The sequence below is a fragment of the Culicoides brevitarsis genome, chromosome 1 (assembly GCF_036172545.1).
Source record: "Culicoides brevitarsis isolate CSIRO-B50_1 chromosome 1, AGI_CSIRO_Cbre_v1, whole genome shotgun sequence".
In the NCBI taxonomy this organism is placed as follows: domain Eukaryota; kingdom Metazoa; phylum Arthropoda; class Insecta; order Diptera; family Ceratopogonidae; genus Culicoides; species Culicoides brevitarsis.
The window spans coordinates 32,153,187-32,170,223 of NC_087085.1; the positions used below are offsets into that span (position 1 = coordinate 32,153,187).

General features: G+C 32.6%; 4 protein-coding genes across 5 annotated transcripts; 3 read left to right on the forward strand and 1 right to left on the reverse strand.

Annotated features, from left to right (window-relative positions):
• The first annotated feature begins 4,315 nt into the window (after window positions 1-4,315).
• On the forward strand, window positions 4,316-5,237 carry LOC134827091 (NPC intracellular cholesterol transporter 2-like). Of its 2 annotated transcripts, XM_063839630.1 has the most exons (3): window positions 4,316-4,522; window positions 4,583-4,941; window positions 5,106-5,237. In XM_063839630.1, exons 1-2 carry the CDS (start codon window positions 4,336-4,338, stop codon window positions 4,912-4,914), a joined length of 519 nt encoding a protein of 172 aa, XP_063695700.1. In that variant the 5' UTR covers window positions 4,316-4,335; the 3' UTR covers window positions 4,915-4,941; window positions 5,106-5,237. The 2 variants fall into 2 exon arrangements, with proteins under 2 accessions (XP_063695700.1, XP_063695699.1); XM_063839629.1 differs by lacking the exon at window positions 5,106-5,237 and having other exon boundaries at window positions 4,583-4,986.
• Window positions 5,238-6,959: 1,722 nt separating this feature from the next.
• LOC134837649 (uncharacterized) lies at window positions 6,960-10,512 on the forward strand. Its single transcript, XM_063853030.1, has 9 exons — window positions 6,960-6,966; window positions 7,088-7,208; window positions 7,301-7,390; window positions 7,543-7,701; window positions 7,891-8,064; window positions 8,318-8,713; window positions 9,133-9,396; window positions 9,458-9,718; window positions 10,077-10,512. Exons 1-9 carry the CDS (start codon window positions 6,960-6,962, stop codon window positions 10,510-10,512), a joined length of 1,908 nt encoding a protein of 635 aa, XP_063709100.1.
• A 1,271-nt stretch (window positions 10,513-11,783) lies between these two features.
• On the forward strand, window positions 11,784-13,550 carry LOC134837650 (basic proline-rich protein-like). The gene is made up of 3 exons (XM_063853032.1): window positions 11,784-11,854; window positions 11,931-13,221; window positions 13,380-13,550. Exons 1-3 carry the CDS (start codon window positions 11,784-11,786, stop codon window positions 13,548-13,550), a joined length of 1,533 nt encoding a protein of 510 aa, XP_063709102.1.
• A 705-nt stretch (window positions 13,551-14,255) lies between these two features.
• On the reverse strand, window positions 14,256-16,000 carry LOC134837651 (uncharacterized). The gene is made up of 5 exons (XM_063853033.1): window positions 15,976-16,000; window positions 15,198-15,284; window positions 14,903-15,126; window positions 14,486-14,847; window positions 14,256-14,427 (listed from the first exon to the last, which is right to left on the reverse strand). The coding sequence occupies exons 1-5, from the start codon at window positions 15,998-16,000 to the stop codon at window positions 14,256-14,258; spliced, it is 870 nt and encodes a 289-aa protein (XP_063709103.1).
• Between the last annotated feature and the right edge of the window lie 1,037 nt (window positions 16,001-17,037).

Here is a 17,037-nt window from a genome sequence, read left to right on the forward strand (position 1 = left end):
GTTTTTGATTTGGTTTTTTTCAATTTTTTGGCAGTTTTGAGTTATTTTCAAAATGAAAACTATGTCATTTGGAGAAAAAAAATTATTTTTTTGCAAATATGCACAGAAATTTTGAGGCTTTTTAAAAATGATTTGAATTAGAGCCCTCTGATAAATTTTTATCATTTGGAGCAAGATTTGACAAAAAAATGGTTTTTGACACAAAAAACTGGTTTTTTTCTTGATTTAGTTTTTCAAAACAAAAATATCGACCCAAAGATGCACAGAAATGAACTTTAGAATGGATATTTATTCAATTTTTTTTGAACAGTTTTGACGTCAAATTAAAATGATTAAATGATAAATTAGAGCCCTCTGACAAATTTTTATCCATTTGGAGCAAGATTTGACAAAATGGGCTTTGACAAAGTTTTTGACCAATTTTTGATTTTAGAATGGATATTTATTCAATTTTAGGCTTAAAACTGATTTGGTTTGTTAAAAAAATCAGCGTTTGAACTTCAAAACGCTGATTTTTTTGTTACGTCAAATATCGACCCAATATGAACAGAAATGAACTTTAGAATGGATATTTATTCAATTTTAGGCTTAAAACTGGTCAAAAAAAATCAGCGTTTGTTCAAAACGCTGATTTTTTTGTTACGTCAAATATCGACCCAATATGAACAGAAATGAACTTTAGAATGAATATTTATTCAATTTTAGGCTTAAAACTGGTCAAAAAATGATTGTTAAAAAAATCAGCAATGAACAGAAATGAACTTTAGAATGGATATTTATTCAATTTTAGGCTTAAAACTGGTCAAAAAATGACTTGTTAAAAAAATCAGCGTTTGAACTTCAAAACGCTGATTTTTTTGTTACGTCAAATATCGACCCAATATGAACAGAAATGAACTTTAGAATGGATATTTATTCAATTTTAGGCTTAAAACTGGTCAAAAAATGACTTGTTAAAAAAATCAGCGTTTGACTTCAAAACGCTGATTTTTTTGTTACGTCAAATATCGACCCAATATGAACAGAAATGAACTTTAGAATGGATATTTATTCAATTTTAGGCTTAAAACTGGTCAAAAAATGACTTGTTAAAAAAATCAGCATTTGAACTTCAAAACGCTGATTTTTTTGTTACGTCAAATATCGACCCAATATGAAAGAATGAATATTTATTCAATTTTAGGCAAAGGAACTTCAAAACGCTGATTTTTTTGTTAGAAATGGAATTTTGATTTATTCAATTTTAGGCTTAAAACTGATCAAAAAGTGACTTGTTAAATTTATCAGCATTTGTACTTCAAAACGCTGATTTTTTTGTTACGGCAAATATCGACACAATATGAACAGAAATGAACTTTAGAATGAATATTTATTCAATTTTAGGCTTAAAACTGGTCAAAAAATTACTTGTTAAAAAAATCAGCATTTGAACTTCAAAACGCTGATTTTTTTGTTACGTCAAATATCGACCCAATATGAACAGAAATGAACTTTAGAATGGATATTTATTCAATTTTAGGCTTAAAACTGGTCAAAAAATGACTTGTTAAAAAAATCAGCATTTGACTTCAGACATTTTTTTGTTAAAAATCACTCAATATGAACAGAAATGAACTTTAGAATGGATATTTATTCAATTTTAGGCTTAAAACTGGTCAAAAAATGACTTGTTAAAAAAATCAGCATTTGTACTTCAAAACGCTGATTTTTTTGTTACGTCAAATATCGACCCAATATGAACAGAAATGAACTTTAGAATGGATATTTATTCAATTTTAGGCTTAAAACTGGTCAAAAAATGACTTGTAAAAAAATCAGCGTTTGAACTTCAAAACGCTGATTTTTTTGTTACGTCAAATATCGACTCAATATGAACAGAAATGAACTTTAGAATGGATATTTATTCAATTTTAGGCTTAAAACTGGTCAAAAAATGACTTGTTAAAAAAATCAGCATTTGTACTTCAAAACGCTGATTTTTTTGTTACGTCAAATATCGACTCAATATGAACAGAAATGAACTTTAGAATGGATATTTATTCAATTTTAGGCTTAAAACTGGTCAAAAAATGACTTGTTAAAAAAATCAGCATTTGTACTTCAAAACGCTGATTTTTTTGTTACGTCAAATATCGACCCAAAATGAACAGAAATGAACTTTAGAATGGATATTTATTCAATTTTAGGCTTAAAACTGGTCAAAAAATGACTTGTTAAAAAAATCAGCATTTGTACTTCAAAACGCTGATTTTTTTGTTACGTCAAATATCGACCCAATATGAACAGAAATGAACTTTAGAATGGATATTTATTCAATTTTAGGCTTAAAACTGGTCAAAAAATGACTTGTTAAAAAAATCAGCGTTTGAACTTCAAAACGCTGATTTTTTTGTTACGTCAAATATCGACCCAATATGCACAGAAATGAACTTTAGAATGGATATTTATTCAATTTTAGGCTTAAAACTGGTCAAAAAATGACTTGTTAAAAAAATCAGCATTTGTACTTCAAAACGCTGATTTTTTTGTTACGTCAAATATCGACTCAATATGAACAGAAATGAACTTTAGAATGGATATTTATTCAATTTTAGGCTTAAAACTGGTCAAAAAATGACTTGTTAAAAAAATCAGCATTTGTACTTCAAAACGCTGATTTTTTTGTTACGTCAAATATCGACCCAATATGAACAGAAATGAACTTTAGAATGGATATTTATTCAATTTTAGGCTTAAAACTGGTCAAAAAATGACTTGTTAAAAAAATCAGCGTTTGAACTTCAAAACGCTGATTTTTTTGTTACGTCAAATATCGACTCAATATGAACAGAAATGAACTTTAGAATGGATATTTATTCAATTTTAGGCTTAAAACTGGTCAAAAAATGACTTGTTAAAAAAATCAGCATTTGTACTTCAAAACGCTGATTTTTTTGTTACGTCAAATATCGACTCAATATGAACAGAAATGAACTTTAGAATGGATATTTATTCAATTTTAGGCTTAAAACTGGTCAAAAAATGACTTGTTAAAAAAATCAGCATTTGTACTTCAAAACGCTGATTTTTTTGTTACGTCAAATATCGACCCAATATGAACAGAAATGAACTTTAGAATGGATATTTATTCAATTTTAGGCTTAAAACTGGTCAAAAAATGACTTGTTAAAAAAATCAGCGTTTGAACTTCAAAACGCTGATTTTTTTGTTACGTCAAATATCGACCCAATATGCACAGAAATGAACTTTAGAATGGATATTTATTCAATTTTAGGCTTAAAACTGATCGAAAAGTGGCTTGTTAAATTTATCAGCATTTGAACTTCATTCCTTTCTTCGAAATGCGGTAAAAATTTTAATTTAATTTATTTTAAATTAAAAAAATCCTCTTGATTCATCAAAAATGACAAATTAACTTCAAATTCCAAATTAAAAGATATTTCTTCAGCATCATTATTCATTTTAAATGTCATTAATTGAACAAATCTTGTCTCAATGCTTGCTCCTATTCAACATAAAAAATATCTCGAATAAAAAAGGCTTAAAATTAATCATTTTCCACAAACAAAAAAAAATGTATTTATAAAAACCTGTTGAGCACACTTGCTATGTCAAGAGGTTGCTTATCTTCCAACTTCTTTCAACAGGTTATTTCAACTCGTTAAATTAAATATTAATCATCTAATTCTTTATTTTTTTTTTTCAAAAATTTATTTTTTTTTATTGGATGTTTTGTCACACAAACCTACATCCTGAAAAGCTTATCTTAACTTCCGATCAACAATTTCCATAATTTGTCGACTATTGTGTGCGTGTTTCTTAATTAGGTGACGAAGTTGAGAGGTCGATCTTTTTTTCGGAATGATCTAATGCTTGCGATATTTGCATTCAAATGTCGCTTCGAGTCAATTTATTTCCTTTTTTGGGTCATAAATTTGTGATTGGTGTTTAATTAGGTGACATTTGATTTATTTTTATTTTTTTTTGTCAAAACGCAAAAACGGGCAAACCCAAGATAATGTCAGATAATTTCAGAAGCGATAAGGATAAATCTCTGCTATTGTTTTGCTTGGTTTCCGATCATTAAAGGAAAAATTAAAATCTGTTTACAAAAAAAAAATGTTATCACAAAATGACGTGTTCACAATTCCGCCCTAATCTCTATCTTATGAGAGATTTGTTCGTTCAAGTACCCGCTTGTTGTTTGGATTAAAATCCCGATCTTATCGATTCCTTATCAGCTGCGATAACTGATACGAAAAAGTATAACAGGCACGCGATCTTCCGACAACAGTTCAATTCATTCTTGCAAGTGAATCGCGCATCTCGTCCAAAATGTTCAAAATCTTGTTCGTCACTCTCGTTGCTTTGCCAGCAATTTTTGCCATCAAGGACTTTACCAAGTGCAAAGGAAACGGCGGCGGTGAATTGCCCGAATATGTCAACATTCAGGGATGCGATGAAGCTCCTTGCCATTTTTACGAAGGGGAGATGTTGAATGCTGATGCTGGACTCACAGTTCGTAAGTAAAAATATTTTTTTCCTAAAAAAAAAATAAAAAAAATAATTAAAAATTTCACAGCTCACGGCACAAAATCCATGAAAGTCAAATTAGACGCCTACAAATTGGGTATCCGCATTCCCTTCGACTTGCCTGAGGAAATTTTGGACGCTTGCCAATTCATCGAAGGAGCCACGTGCCCCTTGAAGGGAGGCGAAAGCATCAAATACAACTTGAGCACGGAACTCGAAGGTATCCCCCACGATAATGTCAAGGTCCAAATTGAGTTTGCCTTGACTGACGACACTGGCAAGAACATGAATTGCGTGCGTTTTGACGCCATTGTGCACAACCCAAAGACGGCTCGCGCTCACAAGTATTCCGAAGTGCCACGAGCTGCTGTTATGGCTTAAAGCTGAAATTTCGTTAAAAATTTTTTTGTAAATAAATGATATTTTTTTCGAGTTAATTTATGATTGTCTCAGTCATAATCAATTTTTATGATAATTTATTATCTTTTTTTTCAATGAAAATCAAATCGAGCCTCACGTGAGTCATATACGCTACAGAAATTATGTTTAAAAAGTCATTAATTTTGTCTCAGGTGACCATAAAAAGACGTTTTTAATGTTACTACGAGCGACGGACCGTTTCATTAATAATTAAAAAGACGATTTTTATCGAAAAATCATGCGAAAAAATTATTTTTTGCTGAAATGCACTCAAATTTTGTTTGATAAGAGCCTGAGAAATATTTTATAAAGCAATAATAATCACTCAATTCCATTTAAATTCGGATTTTCAGAAGCTAAGCTTTTAATGTCTTCCTGAAAGCAATTCACACACCTGTCATTGTATTATTTGGTAAACTAATGATGGTCAAACCAATAAAGGTAGTCATAGTTCAAAGTCAGCAACAATTTTTTTTTTAGATAAAAATCGGGTCTAAAATCATAAAAAAAACGAAAAATTCTTTTCTCATTCAAAATAGAAGTCATTAAATTGTCTCACCTCATTTTTTTATCAACTTTGCACCGCTTCGTTTTATTTCCGGAAGTTTTATAAAAAAAAAATATTTTATTATGCATCGCTTCTTGCTACGAAAAAATGTCGCTCTTTTCATGTTTTTCTTATGTTTCCATATTTTTTGCTTCATCTAGGATATATTAATTCAGAAAAACGGTACAGACAAAAACTTGATTTTTTTAGGTAAATTTTTTTTCAATGAAATTAATTGTCCTTGATCGTGATCGTTTCTTAGATTTTTTCAGACTCTGCTCAAGTTTATGTTTTTGTGTGTGAATTGTCGTCGCTCTTTCATAATTAAAACATCTTTTTTTATATTGTTGTCACATCGTTCACAGCCGAAAAATCAAAACTAGTTGTAAACTACTAACACTTTTGTAAAAATTTTAGGTGCAGGCATCTTGTTTGATTTTTTGAATCTGAATTTTTGTATTTATTTAAAGTATATCAAAAAATAACAAAATTTATACAAAAAGAGGTAGAAATATTTTATTTACTAACTCACCTCCAAGTTTTTACTCATCAGGCGGCATTATGATATTATGCATTTCTATGCGAAGATGAATTAGCGTTTGTTGATATTTCGTTGAAAAAAATTATTTTTAGTTTTCTTTAACTTTTTGAAAGAAAAATTTAATTTTAAAATATGTCGTCGATCTACAAAATGTCGCCAATATTGATCTAACCTCAATTTTAAATATAAAAATAAAATTAAAAAAATGTAAAAAAATAAAAATAAAATGTATATATTTTTAAAAGAAAACTATTTTTTTTTATTTTTATATATAAAATTGAAGTTAGATCAGTATTGGCGACATTTTAAAGATCGGCGACATTTTGATGATCGACGACATATTTTAAAATTTTACTTTTTTTGTAGAATTTTAGTTTTTCATCATAAAAAAAATGTTTTTAATTCTGAAAATACATTTTTTGATTTTTTCATAAAATTTTCTCGTATTAAAAATTTTTGTGAAAATTTTCTATCGGCGACATAAACTTTTCTCTCACGTAGCTCTTTTGATCGATTGTGTAACAAAAAAAAATCATTCAGTTCATCGAAACTAACATCACAAACACAAACGAAATTCATACAATTTCTGTGCGCGTCTCTTTTGTATTTTATTTATTGTAAATACATGTCAGTTTGGTTAAAAATTATGTTAATTTTCGGGTACTAGCTGATCAAAACTAGGACAAAAAACATATAAAAGAGCCTTACATGACCTCCGGACACTTTAGTTTATATTCGGAAATTAAATCGAGCGCGCGTTTGGAGTGTGTTTGACGCGATCTACGGACGATCGTGAGGAATATAACAAAAAATTTGTGGAAAAAAATAAAAAAAAATTGAAATAAAGAACAAGAATAAGAATTAAATGTATTAAACATGGTACGGAAAAAATAAATGATTAATTAAAAAATAATAAAAATGGACTGTACAAAAAAATAATAAAAAAAAATTAATTTAAAAAAAGTGAAAATATTTAAGAAAAAAAAATTAATTAAAAAATTTTTATATTTTTTTTCAACAGAAATTGTTCTTAATTTTTGCAACAGTGATTGTTGCAGCTCAAGCCGATATCGGTCTTAAGTTAGCTGCAGCTGTAAATTCATTAGCTGATCCTTACTGTCCCTCCGGACAAACGGTTTTACCAAATGGACAATGTGGAGTGCCATCGTGAGTGAAATAAATAAAAAAAATAGTGAAAAATATTTAAAATTTGAAAAAATAATAAAATGTGATAAATAATCAATTTAAACAATTTTTAGAAATGGCGGAAATAAGCCTGATGACTCTTACTGCCCATCTGGAGAAGTTAAATTGCCCAACGGAAAATGTGGAAAGCCACAAAATCCATTGTAAGTAAAATAATTTAATATTTTGAACAATTTTTTGTGCTTGGTGTGTGAAAATGCTCGAATCCAAAAAGGGAAAATCTAAACAAGACAAGAGTCCTTTGGAAAATTTAAGAAAAAAAAAATCAGTTTCTAAAAGGAAATTTGTCATTTAGATCGCCAACGAGGGCAACTCCGCGTCCTTCGGTTTCGACAAAGAAACCTACGGCTCCTGCCCCACCAACAACTAAAGCTCCATCGAAACCCGATGGTTATTGTCCTCCGGGAGAATCTAAATTGCCAAATGGAAAATGTGGGAAGCCTTCGAATCCTTTGTAAGTTTGAATAAGGTTTTTTTATGTTCAAGACGGTGAAAAGATTGCACTTTCGGAAAATACTTTGTGCTTTTATTCATTTTTGTCCAAAGCAAAAACTTTCACAAGACAAAAAGTTCTTTGGAGTGTCTCAAAAATATTTTGGCAATTCCCTTTTCTAAATCAAAATTTTCCCCATTGTTTGTTCAGAACGCCTGCAAAGCCAAAACCATCGTCGAAACCGCAAGTTTCGCCAGTAACGACTAAAAAACCCGTGGCTCCTGCCCCACAAACAACGAAAGCTCCATCGAAACCCGATGGTTATTGTCCTCCGGGAGAATCTAAATTGCCGAACGGGCAATGTGGAAAACCTTCGAATCCATTGTAAGTTGAAACGAATCGATTTGAAATCAAAAAAACGAGAAGTTGGTTTTTTTGTGTGATAAAATATAATTTATGCTATGAATTCATCAAAAAGTGTCGATATTATCATATTATGTGAATGAATTAATTTTTGTTGAAATTTGGGTGAAACATGTTTGACATTAATCTAGTTATATCAACTTGTGATGCGATTATATTACATCACGTGTCTTTTTTAGTAGCTTGTATTAATAAAGAATTTTCCGTTTTTTAGGAATCCTAAACCTACACCTCCAAAGCCTCAGCCACCAAAGCCTCAACCATCAAAGAAACCAACTTCTGAAAAGGGATATTGCCCTCCAGGACAAGTTGAAAACGCTCAAGGTGAATGCGGAACGCCATCAAAGCCTTTCCCTCCTCCTCCTCAGCCCCCTAAGCCAACATCGAAGCCTGCTACACAAAAACCTGCTCCTCCAACAAAGCCCGGAGAAGAATATTTGCCTCCTACAAATGAAAAACCTCAAACTCAAAAGCCTAAACCTCCAAAGCCCCAAACTCCAAAGCCTCAACCAAAACCAACACCCAAGCCTGTTCCAAAACCTGATGATGGATATTGCCCTCCAGGAACTTCACAACAAGGCGGTCAATGCGTCAAGCCATCGAATACTTTGTAAGAAAACATATTTTTTTAATCGAAAAATCATAAATTCTCCACAAGTTTTGTTCCAAAAACTATTGCTCATAATTTTTGGTCATTTTGGTTAGATGTATATTTTAATCTTGACCCTAAAAGTTCAGCGATTATTTCACTAAATGAAACGTCTTTTACTCCTAAAGTTTCATACTTTATAGTTTGTTTTTCGATTTTATTTTATAATAAGAGGATATGGGAAAATATGAGTGAAAATTAAAAAAAAAATTTTTTTTCACGATATACATTTCTTAAGCCAAAACTAACATTTTTTTCCATGAAACATATCCTCGGAAACGTATAGTTTTTGCTACAAGTGCTTAGTTTCAACTTTTTTAGAGCAAAATCAATATAAATTTTATAAAAATGGGTTTTAACGATAACATTATTAATTTTAGACCTCCAAAGCCTCAAACTCCAAAACCTAAACCACCAACATCGAAGCCTGCTACACAAAAACCTGCTCCTCCTACAAAGCCTGGACCAGAATATTTGCCACCAACAAATGAGAAGCCTCAAACTCAAAAGCCTCAGCCTCCAAAGCCCCAAACTCCAAAACCTCAACCCAAACCAACACCCAAGCCTGTTCCAAAACCTGATGATGGATATTGCCCTCCAGGAACTTCACAACAAGGAGGACAATGCGTCAAACCAAATCCTTTGTAAGAGAACATTAAGAAAGTTTTGTTCGAAAACGGGTTTTAACGATTCAATTATTTTTAGACCTCCCAAGCCTCAAACTCCAAAACCTAAACCTCCAACATCGAAGCCTGTAAAACCTGCTCCTCCGACAAAACCTGGATCAGAATATTTGCCTCCTACAAATGAAAAACCCCAAACACAAAAGCCTCAACCTCCAAAGCCCCAAACTCCAAAGCCTCAACCAAAACCAACACCCAAGCCTGTTCCAAAGCCTGATGATGGATATTGCCCTCCAGGAACTTCACAACAAGGAGGACAATGCGTCAAACCATCGAATCCTTTGTAAGTATAGATGAAAAGTCTTTCGAAGAATAATTTTTAACAGAACTGAAACATTATACTGAGAAGATAAATTTTTACACTGAGCCAAAATTTCAAAATGTACATTGGGGAATTTCGAATGCTCAATGGGTCAAAAATCTAAAATTTGTATAAGGGCTGATAAGGGCTTAAAACTTCAAAAAGTGCACAGGGTCATAAATTTAAAATATGCATTAGGGCTAAAAAATGCTAAAAATCATGGTGAAAGTTTTTAAAATTTTCAATTGGATATTTAACGAAATCTTTGTAAAAATTATTTGTGATTTATCACATTAGTCCTTGAAGTATTCCGTATATTAATGATTTGAATAATTTTCAGGCCTCCAAAACCTCAACCTCCAAAGCCTCAACCTCCAAAGCCTCAACCATCAAAGAAACCAACTTCTGAAACGGGATATTGCCCTCCAGGACAAGTAGAAAATGCACAAGGTGAATGCGGAACGCCATCGAAACCTTTCCCTCCTCAACCCCCAAAGCCTCAAACTCCAAAGCCAAAACCTCCAACATCAAAGCCAGCAACTCAAAAACCACCAACCAAACCTGGACCAACATATTTGCCTCCTTCGAATGAAAAACCTCAACCTCCAAAGCCTCAGCCTCCTAAGCCATCATCGAAGCCAGCAACACAAAAACCTGCTCCTCCAACAAAGCCTGGATCAGAATATTTGCCTCCTACAAATGAAAAGCCTCAACCTCCTAAGCCTCAGCCTCCAAAGCCCCAGCCTCCAAAGCCTCAGCCTCCTAAGCCACAGTAAGTAAACAGATTTATTCTAAAACTTTATTTGAATCTTACTAAGTAAGCCGATACAATTGTCGAAAATGTTTTTCTAACTCTATCCTTAATTCAAGTCATTGTATCGACAATATTGACTTCTTAACGAAACATGAAAAAGTTATTTACACATCTATTTTTTGCAAATTACACTCGTTATCAACTTTTGGATGTTAATCTTGTTTTCGTGAAGCATTCGACTAAGAACCTTTAATTTACGATCAGCAAAATCGTTAAAACTTTTATCGAATTTTTCTTCAAAATCCGTAAAAGTAACATTTGTCAATTGCAACAAAATAGACGTTTGAGCTTCTAACGTATCAATTTTTTGCTGCACATTTGACATGAACGTTGTAATTTTCTGCACAGATCTTTGCAAATCTTTCATTTCTTCAGGACTTCCATTTCCTTCGTGACATTTTTGCGGTTCGTAATTTTCATCCAACTTCTCAATGTGCATCAAATCTTCTTCAGTCAATGCTCCGGATGCTAAATAATTATTTATTACCATTTTATGCACTTCCATTGTGAGACAAATTAAATCATGTTTCATGGAAATCTCGTATTCACGTGGTCTGTTAACTAACGATTCGGTCTTCATTATCGCATCAATTTCCTCAAAAGCATCGATTATGTCGTTCATTCGTACGCATTCAATGTCAGTGTCTTGCAAATATACTTCCCGCAAATTTGGCATGTATTTTACCATCTGGTCTGCATCTAAATTTATCAGAGGATTATTTCGCAGATACAATTCGCGTAATTTCCGTAAATTTTTAAAAACTTTCGGATGAATGTAGGTCAGTTGATTCGCCGTCAGCTGAAGCACTTCAAGGTCAACGACGTTCCATAAGAGTTTGATATCGAGAAACGTAATGTTGTTTCGATACATTGAAATTGATTGGAGATGAGTGCATTTTCGGAAAGCATTTTTTGATACTTCCTCGATTGAAAGTCCTCCAATGTCAATTTTCTCCAAGTCGACGAGAGTATTGCAAATGTCTTCTGCTGTGAAGATTGGCAATTGAGCGCCTGTAATGTACAAAGAGTTTACGAACTTTGGATATGTCGCGATCGGGATGAAATGCGGTTGAGAAGAATTATGTCCAGTTATGTTAAGTTTGCAATAATTTCCTGCACGATCTTCGCAATGATATTTGGGAATTTCCATTTCATCGTCTCCATGAACGACGATGGAAAAACTTATGAAAATTAAAATTACAATTTTCATGTTGATCGATCGAAAGCTAAACAATGACTGATGTAAATAGATTTTGGAAAAACATTGAGTTCATTAACAAAAACGATTCAATTAGAACACATATGTTTTTTGATTGATAATGAAAATATTTGAAAATTTGTGCCAAATAAATGTAATAATATTTTTTTCCTTTTTTTTAGACCAACATCCAAGCCTGCAACTCAAAAACCCGCTCCAACAAAACCAGGACCAACTTACTTGCCCCCTGCGTCAAAATCACAAGCTGCTGCTCAAGCACCAAGAGCTCAACCTCCAAAGGCTGTCGCAAAACCAACTGATGAGTATTTACCTCCTCCAGCAAAGGCTTCTGCTCAAGCATCTGTAAATCGCGCAGCTCCAAAGCCCGCTGCTCCAAAACCTGCTGCTCCAAAACCAGCTGCTCCAAAAGCTGCACCAAAACCCGCTGCCAAGCCCGATAAAGAATATTTGCCTCCTCCAAGTGCATCAGCTCAAGCTTCCGCAAATCGCGCAGCTCCAAAACCCGCTGCTCCAAAACCAGCTGCTCCAAAAGCTGCCCCAAAACCCGCTGCCAAGCCCGATAAAGAATATTTGCCTCCTCCAAGTGCATCAGCTCAAGCTTCCGCAAATCGCGCAGCTCCAAAACCCGCTGCCCCAAAACCTGCTGCTCCAAAAGCTGCCCCAAAACCCGCTGCCAAGCCCGATAAAGAATATTTGCCTCCTCCAAGTGCATCAGCTCAAGCTTCCGCAAATCGCGCAGCTCCAAAACCCGCTGCCCCAAAACCTGCTGCTCCAAAAGCTGCCCCAAAACCCGCTGCCAAGCCCGATAAAGAATATTTGCCTCCTCCAAGTGCATCAGCTCAAGCATCCGCAAATCGCGCAGCTCCAAAACCCGCTGCCCCAAAACCTGCTGCTCCAAAAGCTGCCCCAAAACCCGCTGCCAAGCCCGATAAAGAATATTTGCCTCCTCCAAGTGCATCAGCTCAAGCATCCGCAAATCGTAATGCTCCAAAGCCCGCTGCCCCAAAACCCGCTGCCCCAAAACCAGCTGCTCCAAAACCAGCTGCTCCAAAAGCTGCCCCAAAACCCGCTGCCAAGCCCGATAAAGAATATTTGCCTCCTCCAAGTGCATCAGCTCCAAAACCCGCTGCTCCAAAACCTGTAGCTCCAAAATCTGCGCCCAAACCTCCTCCAAAGCCAGCATCAAAGCCCGATAACACATACTTGCCTCCCGCTGGACCAGCTGGAAAATCTCCCGCAAAGCCCGCAGTAAAGCCTGATGCTAATTATTTGCCTCCAAATGCTCCAAGTGACAATGGATTCGAAGCTCCTCCATATTTGCCTCCTGATCAGCAAAAGGCCCAAAGAACAACACCTTCCCCTAAAGCTGTTCCTCCAAAGCCTCCAAGACCCGCATTGCCAGCTAAGCCTCAACCTCCAAAGGCCCCTGCTCCAAAGAAGGAAACAACTGTCGTAAGTTTTCTCTCATGAGCTGAAATGACATTTAATTATTATTGTTTACATTTTTTTTATGCTTTCTAACCTCAAAATCTTTAAAAGCAAAAAAAATTAATTAAATTTTTCTGTTTAATTTCAAAAATTAATTTAAATTTTTTTTAATAAATTTTCAGCAAAAAGACAAACCTCTTCCCGCTGCGCCAAGACCTCCTCCACCAAAGGCAGCTCCAAGACCTCCTCCTCCGCCAACAAAGCCTCGTCCACAAACGACACCCAAACCAAATTTGGCACCCGGAAACTACGTCTATGAAGCACCCCAAACACAATTCTTGATCAATGCTTAAGTTATGTTACAAAATGGTTTAAATTGTTATTATGAAAATTTGTTTAATTATTTTATGAAACATAGATAGGAACTTTCTTAAATCTATCATGAATATCACTTCAAAATAGACGAAATACCAAAAATTTCATTTGATTGCTCGCCGGCAATCATTTTCGAAATGCATCACAATATTATCTGGTTTTTACTTACATTATTACATATATAAAAAATGGATAAAAAATAAACAAAAAAAGTGGAAGGAATAAAATATTTTTTTTAAAAATACAAATTTTAATTTTTTTATTTTTCCAATTGAAGCCAAAACAGGAAAAAAAATATTTATTTATAAAAAATATTTTTTTATTATTGAAACATCATCGTATGATCATCTGAACTTGGACATAGTATCTGAAAATTTGGCATAAGACTCTTTAAATAGCATCTATAAAGATATTTTACATCACAACATCATAGTTTATCGCCATAAAAGTATTTTTTTTTTTTTACATAAATTGTAGTAAATTTTAAAAATGTTTTTTTTTGGCACACGAACCTTTTAAAATTATAGACAGCTACACATTTTTGATTTTTTTTTAGTTTTTTGTACTGACTATCTACATATTGATGTTTCAACTACTTTCTACAAAAGTACTAAACATTTAGATAAATTTTTCAAGGAACAGTTTTTTTGACATGAAATTGACAATCATTGACATATTTTGATTTAATTGAGACTCGTACTCGACTGACGTTTGTAATTTTTGTAACCTCTTCTATCTCCATTGTTGGAAAGACGATCTTGAGCACATTCCTGTCTTACTCGATTAATGATGTCGGCTACGAGACGCTCTTCGCGTTCACGTTGCTCATCAATTTTGGCGATTGTTGGATCATATCTAAGAGAAAAAAGGTAAAATTTGTAAAAATTTTCATTAAAAAAGGTAAAAAATTTACGTTTTATGTTTCCCGCCATTTTGATCTTTTCTAATTTTGCGTTGACCTCGCGTTTCATCGACATTTTCTGGTCTTTTTTCAACATTTTCCAGCTTTACAATTACTCCTTCTTGCATTTCAGGGTCGGAATGACGACTTGTAACGTGCCCAATATAACCTTTTCTCGATTTGAAGAAGACATTGCAGTACTCGCATTGAAAAAGTGGCGTTGGAGAAGCATTTGCTACATGCACCTTATACTTGTGACGATACCAATGTGTGCGACTTTGTAAAATTGCGCCGCAAATTTTGCATAAAACGGAGCCGTCGTGTTGAATCATGTACTCTAAAAGCTCTTGTTTGTTCTTTGGCTCGAAAGGAATCTTTAAAAAATGTAAAATTACTTCCAAAATCGAATAAATTTAGGAGAAAACTCACTTTTTGAGACGTTTGAACGGGATTTGGAATAAATTTTGAGGCGTGTGAGAGATCAAAAGGAGCTGCTGTCGTTACATCGATAATTCTCTCAACGACAAGATTTGGTACAATAACTTCATTGTGCGGAAAAGTCGTTTCAGGTTCAATTTTAGGGATAATTGTTGCAGGAATTTCTTCAATGACGGAAGATTGTTTGACATGATGATTATTTTCAGTAAAAATTTCTACAAATTTTAAAGAAATTTAAAAAAAATCAGAAAATTCATTTTTTATATTTTTTTTTAGAAAAAAGTACCTAAAGTTATAGTTGGAAGGTTATTATGATTTTGATTATTCTCATCTAACATCGACTTGGCACTCGTATTATAAAAATGACGAATTGCTGAAAAAATACAAGAAAAAATTATTTTATAAAATCTAATATTTTAAAACTTTATATTTGATATTTTAGAGTGTTTCAAAACTGTTTTCTGTTTCGCGTTACATGCTTGAAAAAAAATTATGGGGGATATAGAAATTTTATATAGATTTTCGTTTTTTTCAATTTCAATTTTTTAGCAGTATTGAGTTATAAAATCATTAAAAATGATAAATTAGAGCCTTCTGACAAATTTTTATCCATTTGGAGCAAGATTTGACAAAAATGGTTTTGACACAGTTTTTGACATAGTTTTTGACACAGTTTTTGCTCTTGATTTAGTTTTGAAAATAAAACTATGTCAAAGGAAAAATTTTTTTTCAGTTTCAATTTTTTGGCAGTTTTGAGTTATAAAATGATTGAAAATGATAAATTAATTTTCAAGATTTGAAAAAATGGCTAAAAAATTTGTCAAAGGAAAAATTTTTTTTCAGCTTCACGTTTTATGTTTCAAAATGAAAATTATGTCAAATTTTTTTTTGGCGAGTTGACCTCGCGCTTCATCGACATTTTTTGCCATTTTTTTGCAAATAAAACTATGTCAAAGGAAAAATTTTTTTTCCATTTTGATTTTAGAGCCCTCTGACAGTTTTCTGACAAAGTTTTTGATTTCAGGAGTCTTGAATAGAAAATAAAACTTGTCGTGCCCAATTACCCTTTTCTCGTTTTAAAGAAGACATTGTCAAAGTAAAAATTTTCAGTTTCAATTTTTTGGCAAGCATTTTGAGTTATAAAATGATTTTGACCCTACAATTTTTATCCATTTGGAGCACTTTGACAAAATGGCTTTGACAAAGTTTTTGACACAGTTTTTGATTTAGTTTTTCTCTTGATTTAGTTTTCAAAACAAAACTATGTCAAAGAAAAAAAATTTTTTCAGTTTCAATTTTTTGGCAGTTTTGAGTTATAAATTGATTAAAAATGATAAATTAGAGCCCTCTGGCAAATTTTTATCCATTTGGAGCAAGAATTGACAAAAATTGCTTTGACACAGTTTTTGACATAGTTTTTGACACAGTTTTTGCTCTTGATTTAGTTTTGAAAATAAAACTATGTCAAAGGAAAAATTTTTTTTCAGTTTCATTTTTTTTTCAGTTTCAATTTTTTGGATTTTGAAAAAATGATAAATTAGAGCCCTCTGACAAATTTTTATCCATTTGGAGCAAGATTTGACAAAATGTCACAGTTTTTGACATATTTTTGACACAGTTTTTGCTCTTGATTTAGTTTTGAAAATAAAACTATGTCAAAGGAAAAAATTTTTTTCAGTTTCAATTTTTTGGCATTTTGAGTTATAAAATGATTAAAAATGATAAATTAGAGCCTTCTGACAAATTTTTATCAGACAAAAATTAGTTTTTGATAAGTTTTTTTTTTGATTTAGTTTTGAAAATAAAACTATGTCAAAGGAAAAATTTTTTTTCAGTTTCAATTTTTTGGCAGTTTTGAGTTATAAAATGATTTAAAATGATAAATTAGAGCCCTCTGACAAATTTTTATCCATTTGGAGCAAGATTTGACAAAAATGGCTTTGACACAGTTTTTGACATAGTTTTTGACACAGTTTTTGCTCTTGATTTAGTTTTGAAAATAAAACTATGTCAAAGGAAAATTTTTTTTTCAGTTTCAATTTTTTGGCATTTTGAGTTATAAAATGATTTAAAATGATAAATTAGAGCCCTCTGACAAATTTTTATCCATTTGGAGCAAGATTTGA